This window comes from Choloepus didactylus, chromosome 13 (assembly GCF_015220235.1).
Source record: "Choloepus didactylus isolate mChoDid1 chromosome 13, mChoDid1.pri, whole genome shotgun sequence".
Classification (NCBI taxonomy): Eukaryota; Metazoa; Chordata; class Mammalia; order Pilosa; family Megalonychidae; genus Choloepus; species Choloepus didactylus.
Window position 1 is genome coordinate 50,904,132 of NC_051319.1, and position 24,151 is coordinate 50,928,282.

Below are 24,151 nucleotides of genomic sequence, written 5' to 3' on the forward strand. Positions count from 1 at the left end.
AAAGCAATACCAACAAATCATAATTTCAACCTTCTGCCTTAAAGAAAATAAATATAAAATTATCTGGAATTGTTATATGTATATTTAGTTTCCTTTGAAATTAAGTTTTTGTTTCCATTGGTAACTTTTCAGTTACTCTTCATTGCAGTGTTCAAGTCCCCACCTCCATGGAAATTCTTTTTGTTTCTGGGTAATTAAGCCTAATTTCTTCTGTTTGGGTTCTCTTGGTGGATATGGCAGTGCATCAATTATCTAATATTGAGCAACAAATTATTCAACATTTAATGCCTTAAAGCATTCAACAATTTAATTCCTTATTTCTCACAATTCAATGAGTTAACTGGGGGTTTTTCTACTGGTTTTAACTGGGTTAGGGAGGATGCAGATAGCTAGTTGGTTTGACTGTGGATGGATGACCTGAAACCCACTCACTTAATGTCTGAAGTCCTATCTGGGATGGCCTTGATGGCTGGATCTTTCTCTCTCTGTGGTCTTTCACTCCAGGCATCTCCATGTGAAAAGCTGAGCACATTTTACTAGGGCCCCTCCTCTAGGGGCAGGGAATGCCCTTTCACTAGGGTCCAGCTCTGATCCATAGGAGTGATTACCTGGAACATTTTTCTCTGTGGCTCTTGGCTCTGCTTCTGGAACAACTGTCCTTCCTTCTCTGTAAGAAATGATCATTGTTTGCAGCTGAGTAGCTCCCTGCCTACGGAAAGATTAGGGTCTAGGTGTCTCTTTATTTGCAAATACCTCAGTTCCTTTTAGTCCAAGATTTCATTAATATAACTCTCTTAAAAACTTGATGGGTTTCTTCTGAATGTTATTGGGATTCACTCCATGCCCCCAAAGCACAGCTAGGTCACTCTGGGATAATGTCCTTAAAAATCTTAGGAGTCTTTTTTTTTTAGCTAGGTGAGGGTGTCTATCAGGCACAACCTTAAATATTTCTGAAGTCCCAACATAAGGCCTAATTGTTACACCTTTAATTTGTTCTTTAACCTGAGGTCATTTCTCACATTGAGAATCTTTTGAAAAGACTGGATATGAGAAAGCAGTTTCATTATCCAACTCAGCCGAGTCTTGACTCTTCTGTTTCCTTTACATTCTGCTTACAAAAATTTCCTTCTTTAGTTCATTTCTCTATTCCCATACCCTCTCATATGAACCAAACAAAAATAAATTTTTAAATACAATTGGTATAGTCAACATTCTGCTTAGAAATCTTAAACAGATTCAAAAGTTCATCAAATATGTTTTCAATATTCCAGGCTGCCACAGGAGACAATTTTGCTAATTATTTTGCCACCACATTGCTTCAGCTGCTCTTTCTTCAGCCTCCAAAAGCAGTTTCCTCACTGCTATTCAAGCCTTCACACTGTCCTCACCACATTTCCAGCTTTTTCTCACTGCACAGTCCTAAAGCCACTGCCATATTTTAGAGTTTTGTTGTTATTTCTGGTACTAATACCAGAAATGGATTGACTTTTATAAAGGGGGTTTATTTGGTTACAAAGTTACTATCCGGAGTAATATGAAAATGTCCAAATGAAGGCATCAACACAAGTATGCCTTTACCAAAGGAAGGCCAATGGCATCCAGAAGCCCTCTGTTAGCTGGGAAGGCACGTGGCTGGCGTCTGCTGATCCCAGGTTGTGTTCCAGCTCCACTCTCAGCTCCTGTGCATTCTTCAAAGTGTCTCTCTTGGCTGCAGCACCTCCTTCTGTCTGTGAACACTGTTATAGGACTCCAGTGATTCAATTAAGACCCACTCTGAATGGGTGGGGTAACACCTCCTTGGAAATTATCCAGTCAAAGGTCTCACATCTCCATGGAAATACTCAATCAAAGGATTCCAACCTAATCAACACTAATAAATCTGCCCCCACAAGATTGCATCAAAGAACATGGCGTTTTGGGGGACATAATACATCCAAACTGGCACAAATGGGTTTCCTGGTAAAATAAGTTTGGGAAATGGGATAAAAAAGGTAACAATTCATTCTTTTCTATAGGAGTTCTTACAGCTTTTAACTGTAACTTCAGGGGGAGAATTCAAATGCAATATTTCCCAAATTTATGTGGATATAGAACACCGTTTTCGCAGAGGATATTCTTGCCTAGTGTTTGGCTGAACACACTTTGGAAACATTGGTTTAAACTGTTCACCAAACTAACTTTTCTGTCATCTTCATAGCTTAAGGCACAAGCGGAGTCTTTGAAGACATTATTGTTTGGATCAAGGACAATTGTAAAGATTTACTTACAATTTTATCTTCTTCTAAATAAATTTTTTTCCATCAAGTATGTATCAATCTTAAGATTTCTCAGGACTGCAGGGTACTCTTTTATAAATTAGTAAGAAGAACTAAAATACCTCATTTTATGAATTCTTCACCCTTAGAGAGGCTATTTAATCTTCCTCGGCCCACCCTAAAATAATCTTGATGAGGATAAAGACAATGATTTTGATCTAGTTTTTTGTTTCTGTTTGCTTCTTTATATCTCTATATTTTTTCGTTTGATTAAGAAACATATGATTAACAACGTTAGCTCTCAGGGTAGGAAATTGCACAAAATTCTATAGCTGCCATCTCTAGGCAAGATGTTCATAGATGATAAAATCACCAACCTACCACACATTGACAGCTTTAATAATGTAAGTACACATACAGATCAGTGAGGGAAACCACCAAAGCCCTGACTGAAAAATTGTAACAGCTACCACTTACTGAATTTTTGCAGTGTGTCCGAGACCATGGTGGACCCTCAATTTCAAAGTGAGGAAAGTAAGGCTCAGTAACTTGTTCAAGTTTATACAGTGAATATGTGGCAAAACATTTGAATAGATTATTTTTAGAAGAAATCAATATGATTGATAAATAATTTTATAGTCATAACAATAACTTTAAATTAAGAATAACTATTTTTACTATCAAACAAATAATAAAAAATAATATTCCATTTTGTCCAGGATTTGGAAAGTGGAACCACTCACAGAGAGTTGTTGGGAGTACAAAATTGACACAAACTTTCTGAAAAAGTTTCTGGAATGGTTCTCCAGTCCCCATTTTTGTGTCACCTACTATGGAAACATATTTCTCAGTGTAAGGAAAGTGCAGTTGGAATGACTGTCAGAGTGTATGACTTGTATAAATCTGGGTACCTAAATAAAGAATCTGGAATAGTGATAACTACAATATATTGAGCAGTTCTCTGTCCCAGGGACTTTAAAACATATATTACAGCAGTAAAATTTTTTGCATGAATGAATGAATTAACTTCACTTATTCCTCACAACATCTCTATAAATTCAATCTTCATTCTGAAACTAGATTTGTCTAACTCCACATTTTTTTCTATTTCCCTACACAAAAGCTTCTTAAATGAATGTGTGGCTGCTTGAGCTGCTTGGTATATGGGTGGTATCATTATCCAGGGCTCAGAGAATAAGAAGGAAAAATCAACTTCAGGAAAAATGCCTGGGGATATTTTTAGCAGCATTGAAAGGCAACTGCTTTGGGCCAAGAGGAAAGAGCCTTCCTGCCCTCTTCATCTTAAGTGAGTAGGAGCCAACACCTCTCTAGGAGATCCCCTACACTTTGTCACTGTATCCTCAACTGAGACTTGGGGGAAGGATGATGGAAATTCCCTGCACTTGTTTCTTCCTGCCTAACATTTGGGAACACGGAAAACTGACCGCGGGCCATGCACTTCCCAATTGCTGTGAGGTACGTAAAAGAGATGGATGGTTCAATAGGGGTTAAAGATACGTATCTATTGAGCACTGGTTTTAGCTACTTTTAACCACTTGTGGGTGTGCTCAGGAAGTCCAGGCAAGGTCACCTTTGTTCAGTGATGGACAGGAGAATAGGTGTCACTAGCTCAAATAGACTTTTTTGGCCTAATTGAGGTCTCAGAACACATTAAGAAGAGTAGCTTGCAGATAACAAGCTGTGTCAAATGAAGTGAAGCTTCGTTTTGTCTCTTGGAACCTATTGATTTTCATAGGGACTATTAAACCAGGTTCCCCAGAATAGAAGCAGGGATATTTCTATTTAGATTGTGACAGGTACATGTCTACAAGAGAGAAAAGGTGACAGGGTGGAATGTTAAAATCTCAGCCTGATTTGTATCCTTTATCATTCAAGAATGCACTTGGAAGTCTGAGCATTCTTGTAGAGAGTTCATTGTTGTGCTTTGATTGTTTACTTTTTTGATAGAAACCTCGCTGGATTTTCAGTAATTCAGTTTACTTGTCCTATCCATCTTATGATACTTAACTGATCTATTGCAGGTATGTTGATGCTGCATTATTTAAAAAAACAAACAGAAAACATCATATTCAGGAGCAAAGTGAGGGAAGAGAGAGAGACAGAGAGAGAGTGAGCACTGAGTGGGAAAGGCCCTAGAACCAAAAACGAGGTGCTGAAATAGTGAGGTTGGGAGACACCCAGGGTCAGGAGATGTGGGCTGGGGAGTGGTGCCCAAAGGACCACAACCAGGGTAATGAGGGAACCAGGAGCAGCACAGCCTGTCAATACCAAGGCAGACTTAGGATTCATATCTTAGTGAGAAGGAGGAAAGCTGTAAATGATATCAAAAATGGAAAAACATTTTAATAAATTTTTATTTTTATGTCACTTTATGGTTTGGTGTTGAATGGTGGTTAACGCTATATCCATCCAGACAACTTAAGAAGGGGGGAGACAGGGTTGCTAAAAAAAGATTAAGTCATTGAACTCCAAAACCATAAACTTGCTAAAAGGGGGGAAGTGAATGATTCTGCAGAGGATATTAATTATAAAAGATCCCAACAGTTTTGAGTGTAGCATTTGTTTTCAACTATTTTTTTAAGTTAACACTTTCATATCACCATATACGTCCTCAGTAGTTTTAACTGTAAAGGAGAAATGTAATAAGAAACAAGCCCACATTTTATTATTAAACATTATCTGGTAGCCTCTTTCATGTTTTGATGCAAACCTCTACACAGGAGTGTTTTTACTTAAGACATTGTAAGAGAAGTGAAGTGACATGTCCAAAGTACACAACAGCATATAGGATTTCAACTCAGGGCTTTTGAATCCTAAATCTGGGCTCTTCCTATTTATACCCACAAGGTCCTGATAGAAAGAAGGCAAAACAGAAGTCAGCAATGATCTTGGCCTAGATTTGGGACAGAAACTAGATGTTGCTCCTCGCTGAGCTAATAAGGGATGCAGATGAATAATTTATTAAGCTACAGAGAAACTCAATGTAGCCTCTAAGCCACACTGTTAAACTAGGAGAAGTAATATTTCCTATGTGTAAAGGATATGAGCATGTTTCTTTTCCAAATTCTGTAAAAACTTTAATAAAATGAGTCTCAGCAGACAATAGACACCAAGAAATGAAAGAGGAATAACAGGGGCATGTGTAATATATGAAATATACACATTGGTTGGTGCAAGCCTTTTTATCTTTGTCTTAATGTTAGCTTGGATGCAGTGATGCCCACAGGTGTGGTTGTGTATCAGGGGTTCTGGTTTCCTCCCTGCTGTAGACTTCAATATGACAGGATACATTCATTTAGTTAGTTCTACTTATTTCTACCCTAGTAGCCTAAAAAATGTAACAAATGGATAGTTATATCTTAAAAGCTTTCTCCTTACAATACCAGGCTGTCACTGACGGAGTCTTTCTTTAAGATTTTAGGATGTGGATGGTCTAGAGCTGTGTTTTTCCATCATGACATCATTACACATTGGGGTGTCATGATCAGTTTCAAGATGTGACATTTATATAAAGAACTTAAGCCGCAAATGATTTATCTTATTGATGAATCAAATGAGATCCAAGACTAACGTTCTCATAATTTAAATTTTGACATACTTTTAAGAATGAGAATTTGGGTGAATGTCAAAATTTACCCACCACACTTATATTTGCAAAAAAATTTAAAGTATCCTTCTCTATTTTCTATAACAAGTAAAATTCCTCCTGAGCCTCCATTCCATTGGGTATCTAGGGAAAAAAATACTTAAATTTTCCAATCAAAGGTGTATTCGTTTCTTCCAATTTAAGAATCACTTTTAGTTTAAACGAGTTTATTTTGGGTAAGTATTCAGAGCCAGTTCTCTCTCGGAGCTATTTCTCTCATGCTCTGTTCTTCCTAAGCTGGGCTCTAGGTTCCAGAGAGGCTTAAGTAACCAATGGCGGGTGGTCCCCACTGTGAAGGTGCAGAGACCCCACGACAGAGCCATCCGCCAGATGCCGACTGCCCCGGGGACCCACCTAGGTGAGGACACCAGCATCTGGTGATGGCGGGACACCAACCATGGGTTCCTCAGCTGTAGGTTTCAGCTACAAATGTCAGCCAGGCTCTCAGGGACTAAACCAGCCCAGCGGCACCAAATCAGGGACCAGCCCATTGCATGACGCACCAGCGCCTTCCCCACTGCCTCCTCTAAACCCTGACATTCTTGAAAAGTGACAGAGAGAGGAGAAATTATAGGGCATTAAATATAGAATGGGTGCACGACTACTCACTTACTCATAAATGGAACTTTTTAGACTGTGAACCTTTTAAACTGGAAGAGATTTAAGACTTAAGAAACTGCTAATGGGAGTCCTTGGAGGATGGGAACATAAGTATAGGAAGAAGACATGAAGAAGGATTGAGCTGACACTTTCAGTTGTGATTTCTGGAAACTTCTGATCTCTTCAAGAAAACTGAGGTTCTGGGGTTCACCCATGTTAAGATGCTTCCTTAGTAAGAAAGGCAAATTATCTAGGAAGAATATTGCTGTGGGGCAGTACTGCTGTGGAATTCAACAATGAGATTTTTTTCTCAAACCTTACATCATTAAGGTCTCTGGATTCTCTTTTTGCTCTCCATTTCCAGCCCTAGAGCATGATTATATTACTTTTTGCTTCATTTTTATTTGCTCCTGTATTTCTGGTAATGAATAACATTCTGATAGTCATTTTAAAGCTTTTTTCTACAGCCCATTTCTTTTCTTTCTTTTTTTTCTTTATGGAACTTTTTAGCACTCTTGAGCAAGGTTAAACAATATTAACTAATTTAGCAAGGAGTTAAAACTATCTTCCATGAGTGCCCAGGTTTTCCTCCATTCAAATCTACTCTCAGTGAAGGATTTAACTCCAAGATGTAATTGATGAGACTTAAAATGCTAATACTTCTGGGAGTGTTACTAGTTATGTGTTTTGATAGGTTAAAAAGTTGTAAGCTTTTTGAATATCTAATTACTTATAACTAATAGCTAATCTTTTAGTTGTAAGAATCAAAAAAAAAGATCAGAAAGGTATTATAAGGACTGCATTGCTTCTCAGGGCATCCGAGAATATACAACATTCTGCCCCTCACCTCGGAGGGACTGGGGTTTGTGTAACTGAATTATTGTCCAACTGAAAGAAATATAAAGTGGAAATTGATTTGTGCTCTTTTCATGCCCACTTGATAATTTAAAAGCATTTTGAAAAGTGCCACCTTGACCATATACAAAATTTTAAAAAGACGTTAAAAAGAAATGATGGAGTTTGTTACATTTCTATTGGAATCTGAATATATACAGGACATAGCTGATACCCATTTCTAGGTGCCAACTCTCCTATAACCTTGGTGGTCAACTTTAATTAACAAACACAAGAAATGGTCTTAAACCCTCCCTGAAGCTTAAACAGAGCAGTCCAGCTCTAATCCCAGTCTTTGAAAAAGGTGAAGGATGCAAACAAGCATCAATTCCCCTCTTTGATTACTACCCAGAAAGATTATTTTGAGACATAATTTAAGATTTTGATGAAGTTGTCTTCCACTTTTAGAAAAAAGATAAATAAATCATATTTCATGTTTATTAGACATTTTGCCCTTAGTGGGAGTGGAACACACTCATAAATCCTAATATTTCTAAATTTAGTTTGTTTCAATTCACAGCTGTATCCTGGAATTTTTCTCTTCTTACTGAGAATATCACAGCTCTTTCTTTGGGAATGGATAGTACACACCAATTCTGGCTGTTCTCATTGTCTAATTCCTATAATTTCAGTCTGACTTAATGTCTTCTGTGGTTGTGTCTGATGCAACCCATGGATCACCCAAATCAAAGGCAAGATGTGCTGCTTGAAGGAAAGGAACAGGCTTCCTTTTCTGGCACCTGTGTACACTCTGTATCCTATGATGGCAAAGGAATGGGTGTGAAATACTAACTAGTACCTGCTGCAGTGGATTTGAAAAGTCAGTAACTATACTTGAGCTTTTATCAATCCTATTTCTTGAAGAGCTCAACCTTAAATGGTATGGTAAACCTTTGTTGCTCACAGTTTGGAAATCACAAGCTACTATCCATGGAGGCTCTAGAAGATCACTTAGTTGTGGATGTAAGACAGGCAGTCTCCATTCCATTGTGTTAATGATGTGACAGAAATTCAGGGTAAACTTGAATGGCAGGATAAGAATTGACTGTATCCAAACTCTGTCTAACCAAAGCTGATAAACAGGGATTTTTTTTTTCTTTGAGCCTCCTATCTTTTGTTTCAAATAACAACTCCCATCCTCATTCATTTATTCATTCATTCATTCAACAAATTATTATTACCAGCCTTTGGTAAATAATATTATGGACAATGATGTATGTAATAATATAGACAAGATCCCTGCTGTCACAGATTTTGTGTTCTGGTGGAAGAAAAAAAAATAATGAATGAGTAATTGAATGGTAGCAGACTTTTATAAATGTCTTTAAGGAAATGGAGTGATATGATTCATGATGTGCATGTATGTGTAGGTGTGTGTAGCTACTTTTGATTTAGAGGCCAGGGAAGTCTTCTCAGTGACACACAGTGAACTGAGAAGATCTGGTTGAAGATAGAATAGCAAGTGCAAGGGCATAGGGAGGAAATATCAGACCAATAGAGTAGGGCCAAGCCATCCTGAGTTTTGTGGTCTAAGGTAAAGAGTTTGCATTTATTCTAAGCACAGTGGGAAGCTAACAAAGGCGATTAAGCTGGGAATGACCTGATCTGATTTACATATTCAAGAAATCACTCTGGCTGCTTTATGCAGAAGGGAATGATTATAAAGGGTAAGAATCAAAGCAGGGAGACTAGTTAGGAAGTATTACAGTACTGGTGCAACCTGTAAAGTAAAGCCAGAACAGATTGGTGACATGGCTTTGATGATTATTTAATAAAATAATAAATTTTTTTTAGAGAAGAGAGTTATCAAATATTGTATCAAATGCTGCTGACAGAGTAAAATGAGATGAGGAGAGTGGCTAGTCGTTTGGCAACTTGGAGGCCCACTGATTTCTTCTGCAAGAGTGGTTTTGGAGTATTGTTGGGGTTGGAATCAGAGTGTGCGTATGAGAGGCAAGGAACTGGAGAAAGAATCTAGAGGCAACTCTGAAGAGGTTTCTGTGAAGGAGACCAGAGGTGTGGTTTAGATGCAGGAGGGAAATGAGGAACTGAATAAGTTGTTTTAAAGATGAGAGTTACCAGATCAGGGTTACCCCCATTGGATTCTTAATCCCAGAAGAGAGTAGAGATCAAGCAAGCAGAAAAGGTGCTGTGCAAAGACACAAAGCCCTTTCTACTTTATATACCATTGTTATCTTTCCTCTCCTCATTCTTTCTTCCAAGCCAAACCGTTTTCTAGTGAGAGTCTTGTATCAACCAAATCCTTTGTATAAACTTTACTCAGTTTGTTATTTCTCCCAGGAATATTTTAAGCCTGTTTCATTCACTGTAAAATATAAGCATATTCCCTGTGAAAAGGATTCTAGCATTCTTGAGCAGGAAGGCTTGTATTTGAAATCTAAGAATGAAAGAGCAAAGATAACCTCCTTTGGCAGAGCTGCCCTACTTTGAACCTATTTATCTTGAAGATGCTTCAGTTTTGAAATATCTGGTTGAGCTTCTCAGAGTCATTCCTGTCTTGCCTAAATTCTATTCCCATCCTTGGGAAGCTCTGTGTTTCTTCTTTTTGTCCTTCCAGCATCTTGGAGTTTGCAGGGCATAGGAGGTGCCTAGTAACAGAACTATCCAAAAATATTGACTTTCACAATTTTCAAAGCCAAATTATTTGATTGAAATGCTTTCGAGTCCATCTTTCTGATATCAGCACATCTACTGCTCAGAATAAGATTGGCACATATTCAGGATGTTAAGATATCAGAGCCCTGTGGCTGTGTCCCACGTTACCTTATTAGAGTAGCATTCCCTGACCATTCCTCTCAAATAGTGCCCATCATCACGCTATCTCCCTTATCCTGTTTATTTTATTTTTGCTTGCTACAGAGTACTTATTACTTCTTGAACTTTTATTTATTTGTGTATTTTCTGTTTCCATCATAAAACAAGCTTCTTAGGGCAAGAGGCTTATCTGTTGGGTACTCAGAAGTATTTGTGGAATAAATGGATAAATTAACTGGGTAGAGATGCAGATAGATTGACAGCTTGTGTAATGGGAAGATAAAATTTTCTCTGTGGATTGTTTATACCTTCTCAGTGAATTGTAAGCAAGGCTGTGAGAGGAGAGGGAGAAGGCAGGAAGGAAGATGGGAGGTTTAAGGAGAGAAGGTGTAAAATGTTCTATTGCAGAGTGAGAAAGTTGAGATTTGGTATCATAAGTTAAAAATGGGATTAGTCAACATCGTTAGAGTTTTCTTAGGCACAGATACAGAGTAAGAGAAGAGTGGAGTTTAACCGAATTAAGGGTTTCGCTCAGCAAGTACCACAGAGGGAGAAAAGGGCAAAGGAGTTGAGGGTGTGTCCGAAGCAATGCTTATATGAATGGGCCACACAGTCTAAGCTAACAGCTATGAAGATAGGAGGTGAAAATCAGAGAGTGGGATATTTAGGGAATCAAGATTGACGGGAATGGGGGGGCCTAGGATGTGACCTTGGGGATGGGGTGCTAAGGAAGAGGAGAGGAAGAGATTGTTGGGATTCAGGAAGTGGTCAAGACACTGAGAGGCAAGGATGTGGAATGAATCATCCATGTGACAGTCGAAGTTGTGAAGACCCATGATAGGAATGGTGGGTTACAGGAAGATGGTATACGCTAAAATCTTCAGTATAAGGGGTGAGGGAGGAAGTGGGAGAAAGGAAGATGACCACAAGGAGAAATTGCAGGTTGTATTGTTGATGGCGTACATTTCAAAGCAGCCGAGACTTTGCAGGGAGAAGGGTGGAGAAATACCCTGGAGTTAGCAATGAGGAGCAAGAAGGACACGTCCCACTTCCAGGCCCTGTAATATATTTCTCACTGGAACAAAAACAAGCCACCACCTGAGAGGATGAGGAAAAATTGAGTTAGTCATGGGATGCTCAGGTGTCTGTAGAAGAAGTTAAAAAGAATAATCAGACTTGGTTAAAATTCTGTAGTTATTGGAGGTACCAATCTGATGTAGGAAAACCTAGATATTTTTTATCTGTATTCCACATTTGAGTTTTGCACGTTCAAACTGCAGTTCTGAGCTTTCAAATCCTCATAGACTAAAACTGTTATTGTTGAATTTTAAAAAAACTTCAGTTGTCAAGTCTTTTCACCAAGCATGTTGGTGCCAACATGTACTTGTTGATATGTCAGAAAACAGGATGCTAAATTAAGCAGTAGCTATGAAGAAAGGAATCATTGTGAAAACCTAAAGACACGTGGTATTTATTTATCCATTAATAATTTATATTCTACCTCTTCCCACATAGGATTTAAGGAGCACAATTCTGTACTTTGCAGCATTTTCTCTGATCATTTGTTCAAACCAAAACAATGAGACAAAGAAGGCAGAGAAGAATAACTAGACCAAACAAGATTTATGGTTTTAATTCCTTCAAGGAAAATGAAATGAGGCTGAAAGCATTTTGTGGGAATGCTGCTGTACTTGGGTGAATCAAAGGACAAGTAAAATAACAGTCTCTAGATACGTAGACTACACCAACTTGCCAAGATTATTTGAAGTTCCAGAATCTGGAATAGACCGCATCTGAGATAGCCAAGTGGTTAAAATCCAACAGGAATCTGGCCTTATATCCCATCCCCCTCCCCTTTTCTCCAGTTCATTCATCATTCCACCTCCATCCATCATTACCACAATGCAGTAACTGGTTCTCCTTTCATCTGCAACCTCATTGCTTTCTTCACATATGTTTTAGTCTTTCCTTCCTTATATTTCCCATCAACCATCTCTGCCCAAGCACAAAAGTATTTTTGCTGCTTTTCTTAATAAAGAGCGCATATTTGATCAAACCTATTCCAATGGTTGTGCCTTATCTCTGATGTTATCCTAGGATTATACCTCTTATTTGCCCCCCCACCCCCCATGTGGCAGACAGCAAAACTGGGATTTCTTCCAATATTAAGGAATCTTGAAATCCCTGGAGGTTTGAAATTGTACAAATCTGTATAGATTTTTTAAATTAAATTGTGTTATTTAATATTTTCCTATGTTTAATCTTCAAAAAGTAAGTTTTATATTGAAATCGTATCAAAAACTTTTAATGTTGTTTGTTTCAAAAGGGATTTCATGAAAATGAAAGATTATACTTATTTGATTACTTAGCGTGGTTTAAATAGAGGAGCTAAAACAAGGCTTTACAGAAAAACTTCATGTAATGGTTATCCATTTCATATTGGTAACTAGAGCAATGACAAAGAATGTAGGTAGGAGACAAAGCTCTTTCTGAGGAGCAATGAAGCACCATAAATTAAAGGAAGAGGATTGTAATTCCACTGCTGTCAATTTTTACCCTAATTACAGATAAAAATTCAAGACTGCCCTGTAGGTGGAAAACTTATGGGCCTCCTCAGATACCCTCTGCCAACCTACCACCCAGTGACAGCCAGGAATTGTGATCTTCCCCTGAACAATGGAACTTTTAAAATAAAACTTGTTTGCATCTTATGTTCTTCCTTTACTGTCTTGATGTTGTCTTCTTATAGCATTATGTGGTTGGGTCTTATCCCCCAAAGTAGATTATAATTTTCCTCTGGAAAAGACCATACTTTGTTTTCCTTTATATTTCCCACATTGTCTAATATGGGCCTAAGCATATTAAAAATGATGTTAGACTTTTACTATTTACTAATATTATGCTCTGAGATCCTTTTTCCCACCAATTTCATGAGACACAGTTTCTGGTTTTCAAATAAATCAGATTTAGCTTTTCTCTGACTCAGACATTTTGAGAATATGATGAAGGCTGTGGGTCCTCTTTCGTCCCAATAAACACATAAAATCATTGTATCCAAATTTGTATTCCAACCTTCCATTGTTGACTAGAGCCATCATTTTCTTAGTCTGTTTTATTTTCCTTCCACTTATGGCACAAGTAATATCAAAACAATTGAGTAAGGTTATTGCCCAGAAGTAGAGAATAACAGAGCAGAACTGAGGTACAAATGGTTGGTCTGCTGGGTGTGCTAACCAGCTAAAATGATTTCCCAACATCAGCTTTACAGCATAGGACTTAAAAGCATTTTAAGCATAATTATAAATTACTATTTAGTAGGATCCATCAGGGTTACTGGTAAACAGTCAAAACTTTGCATATTAGATCTACTGCCGTCAAGGGTTTATTGTAAATTGATAGTTGTTGATGAACGATTTATAGATTAGTCTGAGACATGGAGAATGAAGAGAAAATAGCACTTCAAGGACCTTATGCAAAGGAAGAGAGCAAATATTTAAAGCAATCGGTAAGGGAGTCTTCAGTGCCTGCCAACATCCATTCATTGGGAGAACGAAGCCTCCCCAACTTGCTCACAGAGAGGGACCATGACCCACGCTTGGTGCTGTCACAGTAGCATATTTCCTGGATACGGGAATAGGCTTGGGAAACAAGCAAGGGCAATGAGAATAATGCCTTGATGTCTGATATATAGATGTGGGGAGAGGAGGTCTCTCTTCCATTTGAAATACGAGACTGACAGATACAGGCTTGGAGCTTTTGCTGGCTGTGTTTACTGCTATTTGGAAAAGGAACAGAGCAGAGAGACAGAAAGACAGATAGAGAGGCATACACACAGAGAGAGAATTACATTGTCTGAACCTCTGAACCCCTGAATTTGACTGTGTTTGAAGATAGATCCACTCTGATCTATTGGCACTCAGTTACTTGTGCCAATAAATTAATTCTTTTGGCTTATGTGAATAATTTGAGCTGTGTGTTTGTTACTTGTGACTAAAAAGGTTTTGATCAATACGTAGTCTGAGTGGTACGAAGTAGCTATAAGATAGTGTTTGGGACAGGCTGGTGAAAAAGCATCCAAAGTTCTTGAGTCATAAGGCATCTGCTGTATCAAGATGTGCATCTTTCTATGTTCATTCACTGTGAAAGCCTTAGAACCTGTCAATTTGATGCAGTCACTTCCAACTTGTTTACTTCTGCTCGGAGTGAATTCTCCCTCTTATGTACCTGCCTCATATCAGCTGTCAGGTACTAGCATGCACATATCATATTTTTCTCCTGTGATCTTTGTCAAACTTTATAGCTTATGTTGAATTTTTATGTGGGATGTTTTTGAAAATTTTAAGAAGTATGCTGAGTTGCACAGACAGGCATCCATTCAACTTCAATAGAATACCTGTTTGTTCTGCAGTATTGTGAATTGATTTTAATAATTTGATTTTCTTTTTCAAAAAATGTGTTAAAATGCACTGAGCCTCCTAATTACCAATATGAGTGGTCACAGTTTCATTATTCTTTAAGAGGCCTTAGCATGACTGTATGGCTAGTTAATGTTTTATTATGTACAGTGGTGAGACAGGAGACTTGAAAAATCTCTTATTGGAATGGGAACTCTTTAATATCTCCTTGTAAATATGTTTTCTTCTCATAGAAACTAAAGTCAATTAAATAGTGACTGCCATCTTTAAGCAATGTATTCTAGGGTCTGGCAAAATACATCTTTCAAAAATATATTTGAATATGACAACTAAGGAAAAGAACATGTGAAGTTTGTAAAATTCCTTTGCACATTCCTTCTTTATTTTCAAAGAATGTGTCCTTATCGGTTAATATTTCCATTAGAGAATAAAAGTTAAATGAGTGACTGTTTTCCTCATCATCTTGAAAGTCATGATTAAATTAAATTGAGATTGGGTTTCAACCTCAGGAGAAGTAACTTAAAGGGTAGAGCCCATTTCCCATCTGAAGCAGTCTCTTGGTTACACCCACAGAGCTTAACTGTGAATTGTGCATAAACCTCATGTCCATTTCTAAAACCATGTGAGCTCTGTCAGTCCAAGGGATCTGAACAGCTCAGATGGCAAAAATCCACATAGTGTGAGTGCAAGTACTGTCTCTACATTTCTTATCATTGGATTTTGTTCGGCGAGGATGACACTGAAACCTTTATGGCTAGTGTGTGACTTTCAGGACTCGGAAATGTCCAGTTCATTGTAATTAAAAGTGTCAATCATTGACATGGAGAGGGAGGTGTCCCTAATTTTGGCGTATCCCGAAGCAAATGACCACTCTCCTGGACATAGAGGTCAAGTAGTGAATCAGCTAGGGCTCTTGAATGGCAAGCAAAAGAAACTAATTCTGTATAACAACAGGAAAGGATATGTAGTGGCTCGTATAATTAGGAACTTCAAAGAGCAAACTAGCTCATGCAAGACTGAATCCAGGGGTTTAAATTATGTCAGTCGCCCTCTTTTTTCATTTCTCAGCAATGATTTTTCCTGTATTATACTGGCTTCATTTTCAGTAAAGCTGTCTTCATATGGTGGCAGAAATGGTCACTGATGGCAGCAGGCATCCATCTTCTTTTACTCTCAAAATTTCAGAGAAAAAGAGAGTACCTCTTTCTTGATTTGAGCTAAATTTCTGAGGAAGACCCTGACTGGGCTGACTTGGGACTGGTGGACATCCCTGGCCTAATCACTATGGCCAGGGAACAGGGCACCCTGTTTAACTTGGGTCGTGTGCCCACCTCATGCCCACCTCTGGGTGAGGGAGGCAGGTGAAGTGATCAGCAGCTCCATTGGGAATGGGACAGGGACTCCCATGGAAGGAAGGAAGGAAGGAACGAACGAACGAACGAACGGAAAGAATGGAAGGAAGGAGGACGAATAGTTTGTAATAAATTTATGGCTTTGTGGTAATAGTGATGACTTTTGATTTGGAAGGGAGGAAGGAATTATGCAAGAGGTCTGACAAGTTGTGATCCATGTTGGTAACTGGCTCTACTTTATATCTGAAGCAGAGAGGAAAGTCATGGCACGTGAAAAAGAAAAGGAGGAAGAAGCCATAAGAAAAACACTTAGGAATTCGCCTCTGCCAATTACCTGGTCCTGTCAGGTGGTTATTGCTCTTTCCGAGCCTCTGGTACAACAAAGGTATTTTTAAATGGGGATTTCTTTCAGTTTCTCTCTTTTATTTTGCCTTTTAGGTGGACAAAAAAATCGTACGAACTGAGATAGGAGTTCTTCTTCGCCTCTCACATCCAAACATTGTAAGTGGTTTTTAACCTACTCTTTCAAATAATTTCCACAGCTGTAGAATGGAATCTTTGTTCTTACTGTCCGTGCTGATAATGGAAAGGCGCTCTTCCATTACCGATAGCCACTGTGGCCCAGCTCTTGTCTTCATCTGATCACATTGTCAACTCTTTGGCTGAATTAATCTTACATATAATATCCTTAAAAAGAGTTCCAAAATGGACAGATCAGCAATATATATCATCTTTATTTTTATGCATAAAAGGATGACTAAAGTTGGAGAGTTTTGCTTCTCTCAAATAAAACACTGGCTTTTGGCTTCTTTTGGTCTGTCTTATTAATATGCATTGCTCAAAAAGCTTGTGAAGAAAATAAATTTCTTTCCAAAGTCTTTTCAGTCTCTTTTGAGAGAGTATCTGCTTCGGAAACAATGTGAGCATTCAAATAAAGGATGCACTTGAATGGGGAAAATAAAATGTCCTCAGAGACTGCTGTTAGCTATGTCCAGACAGAACCATTGAGGGAAGGGTCTGGTAAAAAGCTTTCTTGACATGAACAAAATCATTTTCCAGGCCATGGCTTGTTTTTATGAAGTGGGCCATCTACTTAAAGAAAATGTTTTACCCATTTGTCTGAGAAAGTTGTGGTGCCCAGGGGAATGACCTACTGTGCTTAACTCAAGGCAAAGTGCTTAAAACTTAGTGTGTGAGTTAGGGATGCATTCAGCTGTAAATAACAGAAAACTGGAATGTGGTAGTCTAATCAAATATTTTTATGTTACAAGAAATCAGAAGGCAGGCAGTTGTTAGCATTGGTTCAGCTCCTTGGTGACACCATCCAGGACCCAGGCACTTTCCATCTTTTGGTTTTACCAACCTCAGAGCCTTGGCTTTCATCCTCATGCTTTTCCCTTATGGTCCCCAACTGGCTGCTCCACAGCTTTCACCAGTCTTTGGGTCTTTACTCAAGACAAGAAAAAAGTGGAAGGGCCTTACCAGCAGAGTCTGGTGAGAAATGTAAAAGCTTTTCCAGAAATTCCTGCAGCAGAATTCTTTTCATATTTTATTGGCCAGGATTGGTACAAGATCACCCTTACCTGCAAGAAGGGTGAGAAATTGGGAAACAGGGTTGAAATAATTGGCTTAGACCAATCAAATTCTGTAATTTGGAGCTAGGAACCTTGCTTCCTTGAACAAAATCAGGGTTGGTTCTGTTTGCAGTAGAGTAGGGGGAAGGGCTTTGAGTAAGCAAATGGTAAAATTTGCCACACTTATTCTTTTTATATTATCCATTGCTTTTCTTTCCAAAGAGAAGTCACTGTGAAATTTTCCTCAAACATAGTTCTGTCTTGGCCACTAGATGCTCAGATGTTTTGAGAAAATTTTTCAAAATTGTAGGAGTATATATATGAATGTTATGAAAAACCCTCCAATGGTCTATCAGATCACTGCCACCACTACTTTTCTGAGTAGCCCTTTGTTCACCCACAAGCAATTTTGCAGCTGATGAGGGATATCCTTCCATATAATCTGGTCCTGCCTGTCTTGACCCTTAATTCTAAGGTCCTACCTAGGGGAAAGAGGCATTTGCATCTCTAGCAGTCTTGTTGCCTTCCACATCCTAGGAAGTTTTGTTTTTGTTTTTTTTTTTAATTCTGGAGCAATTCAAAAATTTGGATAATTTGGAAAAAAATTAAAAAGTTTGTCTAAGTCAGGTATCTTTCAACTGACAGAAGGGAAAATGTGAAATAGAACCTTCGAAGAAATGAGGAAGCTGACAAAAATAATAAGGACAGTATTAAATGGCAGACTGATACACAATGTGGAACTTCTAGTAAACATGATCCAATATATTAGTATTGCACAGAGTGTTGTTTTAGTCATAGTTTCATCCATTTCCAAGAAAGATGAAAATAAGGAATTTTGATATTCATTTTTATATCTTTCTCCAGATAAAACTTAAAGAGATATTTGAAACCCCCACAGAAATCAGTCTGGTCCTAGAACTCGTCACAGGAGGAGAACTGTTTGACAGGTGAGTTGGCCCTAGAAATCAAACCACAGAAAGGTTTTGGTTCTGGTCCCCCAAAAAGTATCTAAGGGAAGTTTCTCCTGAAATTTTTCATAAATGACTAGTTGAATAAATTCAACTGAATAAAGAGGGGTCTAGGAGGCGGGGCAAGATGGCAGACTGGTGAGCTGTATGTTTTAGTTACTCCTCCAGGAAAGTAGGTAGAAAGCCAGGAACTGCGTGGACTGGACACCACAGAGCAATCTGACTTTGGGCATACTTCATACAACACTCATGAAAATGTGGAACAGCTGAGATCAGCGAAATCTGTAAGTTTTTGCGGCCAGGGGACCCGCGCCCCTCCCTGCCAGGCTCAGTCCCGTGGGAGGAGGGGCTGTCAGCTCCGGGAAGGAGAAGGGAGAACTGCAGTGGCAGCCCTTATCGGAAACTCATTCTACTGATTCAAACTCCAACCATAGATAGACTGAGACCAGACACCAGAGAATCTGAGAGCAGCCAGCCCAGCAGAGAGGAGACAGGCATAGAAAAAGAACAACACGAAAAACTCCAAAATAAAAGCGGAGGATTTTTGGAGTTCTGGTGAACATAGAAAGGGGAAGGGCCCTGAGGCGCATATGCAAATCCCAAAGAAAAGCTGATCTCTCTGCCCTGTGGACCCTTCCTTAATGGCCCTGGTTGCTTTGTCTCTTAGCATTTCAATAACCCATTAGATCTCTGAGGAGGGCCCGTTTTTTTTGTTTTGTTTTGTTTTGTTTTTTTTTTTAATCCTTTTTTCTTTTTCTAAAACAATTACTCTAAGAAGCCCAATACAGAAAGCTTCAAAGACTTGCTATTTGGGCAGGTCAAGTCAAGAACAGAACTAGGAGAGCTCTGAGACAAAACGCAATAATCCAGTGGCTGAGAAAATTCACTAAACACCACAACTTCCCAAGAAAAGGGGGGTGTCCGCTCACAGCCATCATCCTGGTGGACAGGAAACACTCCTGCCCATCGCCAGCCCCATAGCCCAGAACTGCCCCAGACAGCCCAGTGTGACGGAAGTGCTTCAAATAACAGGCACACACCACAAAACTGGGCGTGGACATTAGCCTTCCCTGCAACCTCAGCTGATTGTCCCAGAGTTGGGAAGGTAGAGCAGTGTGAATTAACAAAGCCCCATTCAGCCATCATTTCAGCAGACTGGGAGCCTCCCTACACAGCCCAGCAGCCCAGAACTGCCCTGGGAGGACGGCACTCACCTGTGACATAGCACAGTCATCCCTCAACAGAGGACCCGGGGTGCACGGCCTGGAAGAGGGGCCCACTTGCAAGTCTCAGGAGCCATACGCCAATACCAAGGACTTGTGGGTCAGTGGCAGAGACAAACTGTGGCAGGACTGAACTGAAGGATTAGACTATTGCAGCAGCTTTAAAACTCTAGGATCACCAGGGAGATTTGATTGTTAGAGCCACACCCCCCCCTCCCTGACTGCCCAGAAACACGCCCCATATATAGGGCAGGCAACACCAACTACACACGCAAGCTTGGTACACCAATTGGACCCCACAAGACTCACTCCCCCACTCACCAAAAAGGCTAAGCAGGGGAGAACTGGCTTGTGGAGAAAAGGTGGCTCGTGGACGCCACCTGCTGGTTAGTTAGAGAAAGTCTACTCCACGAAGCTGTAGATCTGATAAATTAGAGATAAGGACTTCAACTAGTCTACAAACCCTAAAAGAACCCTATCAATTTCAGCAAATGCCACGAGGCCAAAAACAACACAAAATTATAAAGCATATGAAAAAACCAGACGATATGGATAACCCAAGCCCAAGCACCCAAATCAAAAGACCAGAAGAGACACAGCACCTAGAGCAGCTACTCGAGAACTAAAGATGAACAATGAGACCATAGTACGGGAGATAAAGGAAATCAAGAAGACCCTAGAAGAGCATAAAGAAGACATTGCAAGACTAAATAAAAAAGTGGATGATCTAATGGAAATTAAAGAAACTGTTGACCAAATTAAAAAGATTCTGGACACTCATAGTACAAGACTAGAGGAAGTTGAACAACGAATCAGTGACCTGGAAGATGACAGAATGGAAAATGAAAGCATAAAAGAAAGAATGGGGAAAAAAATTGAAAAAATCGAAATGGACCTCAGGGATATGATAGATAATATGAAACGTCCAAATATAAGACTCATTGGTGTCCCAGAAGGGGAAGAAAAGGGTAAAGGTCTAGGAGGAGTATTCAAAGAAATTGTTGGGGAAAACTTCCCAAATCTTCTAAACAACATAAATACACAAATCATAAATGCTCAGCGAACTCCAAATAGAATAAATCCAAATAAACCCACTCCGAGACATATACTGATCACACTATCAAACACAGAAGAGAAGGAGCAAGTTCTGAAAGCAGCAAGAGAAAAGCAATTCACCACATACAAAGGAAACTGCATAAGACTAAGTAGTGACTACTCAGCAGCCACCATGGAGGCGAGAAGGCAGTGGCACGATATATTTAAAATTCTGAGTGAGAAAAATTTCCAGCCAAGAATACTTTATCCAGCAAAGCTCTCCTTCAAATTTGAGGGAGAGCTTAAATTTTTCACAGACAAACAAATGCTGAGAGAATTTGCTAACAAGAGACCTGCCCTACTGGAGATACTAAAGGGAGCCCTACAGACAGAGAAACAAAGACAGGACAGAGAGACTTGGAGAAAGGTTCAGTACTAAAGAGATTTGGTATGGGTACAATAAAGAATATTAATAGACAGAGGGGAAAAATATGACAAACATAAACCAAAGGATAAGATGGCTGATTCAAGAAATGCCTTCACGGTTATAACGTTGAATGTAAATGGATTAAACTCCCCAATTAAAAGATATAGATTCGCAGAATGGATCAAAAAAAATGAACCATCAATATGTTGCATACAAGAGACTCATCTTAGACACAGGGACACAAGGAAACTGAAAGTGAAAGGATGGAAAAAAATATTTCATGCAAGCTACAGCCAAAAGAAAGCAGGTGTAGCAATATTAATCTCAGATAAAATAGACTTCAAATGCAGGGATGTTTTGAGAGACAAAGAAGGCCACTACGTACTAATAAAAGGGGCAATTCAGCAAGAAGAAATAACAATCATAAATGTCTATGCACCCAACCAAGGTGCCACAAAATACATGAGAGAAACACTGGCAAAACTAAAGGAAGCAATTGATGTTTCCACAATAATTGTGGGAGACTTCAACACATCACTCTCTCCTATAGATAGATCAACCAGACAGAAGACCAATAAGGAAATTGAAAACCTAAACAATCTGATAAATGAATTAGATTTAACAGACATCTACAGGACATTACATCCCAAATCACCAGGATACACATACTTTTCTAGTGCTCACGGAACTTTCTCCAGAATAGATCATATGCTGGGACATAAAACAAGCCTCAATAAATTTAAAAAGATTGAAATTATTCAAAGCACATTCTCTGACCACAATGGAATACAATTAGAAGTCAATAACCATCAGAGACTTAGAAAATTCACAAATACCTGGAGGTTAAACAACACACTCCTAAACAATCAGTGGGTTAAAGAAGAAATAGCAAGAGAAATTGCTAAATATATAGAGACGAATGAAAATGAGAACACAACATACCAAAACCTATGGGATGCAGCAAAAGCAGTGCTAAGGGGGAAATTTATAGCACTAAACGCATATATTAAAAAGGAAGAAAGAGCCAAAATCAAAGAACTAATGGATCAACTGAAGAAGCTAGAAAATGAACAGCAAACCAATCCTAAACCAAGTAGAAGAAAAGAAATAACAAGGATTAAAGCAGAAATAAATGACATAGAGAACAAAAAAACAATAGAGAGGATAAATATCACCAAAAGTTGGTTCTTTGAGAAGATCAACAAGATTGACAAGCCCCTAGCTAGACTGACAAAATCAAAAAGAGAGAAGACCCATATAAACAAAATAATGAATGAAAAAGGTGACATAACTGCAGATCCTGAAGAAATTAAAAAAATTATAAGAGGATATTATGAACAACTGTATGGCAACAAACTGGAGAATGTAGAGGAAATGGACAATTTCCTGGAAACATATGAACAACCTAGACTGACCAGAGAAGAAATAGAAGACCTCAACCAACCCATTACAAGCAAAGAGATCCAATCAGTCATCAAAAATCTTCCCACAAATAAATGCCCAGGGCCAGATGGCTTCACAGGGGAATTCTACCGAACTTTCCAGAAAGAACTGACACCAATCTTACTCAAACTCTTTCAAAACATTGAAGAAAATGGAACACTACCTAACTCATTTTATGAAGCTAACATCAATCTAATACCAAAACCAGGCAAAGATGCTACAAAAAAGGAAAACTACCGGCCAATCTCCCTAATGAATATAGATGCAGAAATCCTCAACAAAATACTTGCAAATCGAATCCAAAGACACATTAAAAAAATCATACACCATGACCAAGTGGGGTTTATTCCAGGCATGCAAGGATGGTTCAACATAAGAAAATCAATCAATGTATTACAACACATTAACAAGTCAAAAGGGAAAAATCAATTGATCATCTCAATAGATGCTGAAAAAGCATTTGACAAAATCCAACATCCCTTTTTGATAAAAACACTTCAAAAGTTAGGAATTGAAGGAAACTTCCTCAACATGATAAAGAGCATATATGAAAAACCCACAGCCAGCATAGTACTCAATGGAGAGAGACTGAAAGCCTTCCCTCTAATATCAGGAACAAGACAAGGATGCCCGCTATCACCACTGTTATTCAACATTGTGCTGGAAGTGCTAGCCAGGGCAATCCGGCAAGACAAAGAAATAAAAGGCATCCAAATTGGAAAAGAAGAAGTAAAACTGTCATTGTTTGCAGATGATATGATCTTATATCTGGAAAACCCTGAGAAATCGACGATACAGCTACTAGAGCTAATAAACAAATTTAGCAAAGTAGCGGGATACAAGGTTAATGCACATAAGTCAGTAATGTTTCTATATGCTAGAAATGAACAAACTGAAGAGACACTCAAGAAAAAGATACCATTTTCAATAGCAACTAAAAAAATCAAGTACCTAGGAATAAACTTAACCAAAGATGTGAAAGACCTATACAAAGAAAACTACATAACTCTACTAAAAGAAATAGAAGGGGATCTTAAAAGATGGAAAAATATTCCATGTTCATGGATAGGAAGGCTAAATGTCATTAAGATGTCAATTCTACCCAAACTCATCTACAGATTCAATGCAATCCCAATCAAAATTCCAACAACCTACTTTGCAGACTTGGAAAAGCTAGTTATCAAATTTATTTGGAAAGGGAAGATGCCTCGAATTGCTAAAGACACTCTAAAAAAGAAAAACGAAGTGGGAGGACTTACACTCCCTGACTTTGAAGCTTATTATAAAGCCACAGTTGCCAAAACAGCATGGTACTGGCACAAAGATAGACATATAGATCAATGGAATTGAATTGAGAATTCGGAGATAGACCCTCAGATCTATGGCCGACTGATCTTTGATAAGGCCCCCAAAGTCACTGAACTGAGTCATAATGGTCTTTTCAACAAATGGGGCTGGGAGAGTTGGATATCCATATCCAAAAGAATGAAAGAGGACCCCTACCTCACACCCTACACAAAAAT

General features: G+C 38.7%; 1 protein-coding gene across 2 annotated transcripts in view; it reads left to right on the forward strand.

The window, feature by feature from the left end:
• The window catches only part of CAMK4 (calcium/calmodulin dependent protein kinase IV), a 306,043-nt gene that overhangs the window by 151,857 nt on the left and 130,035 nt on the right, over positions 1-24,151 (forward strand). For both annotated transcript variants that reach the window (XM_037800833.1, XM_037800834.1), the window contains 2 exons: positions 16,397-16,459; positions 18,397-18,479. In XM_037800833.1, the coding sequence (XP_037656761.1) occupies positions 16,397-16,459; positions 18,397-18,479 (146 nt within the window). The remainder of the gene's footprint in view (positions 1-16,396; positions 16,460-18,396; positions 18,480-24,151) is intronic.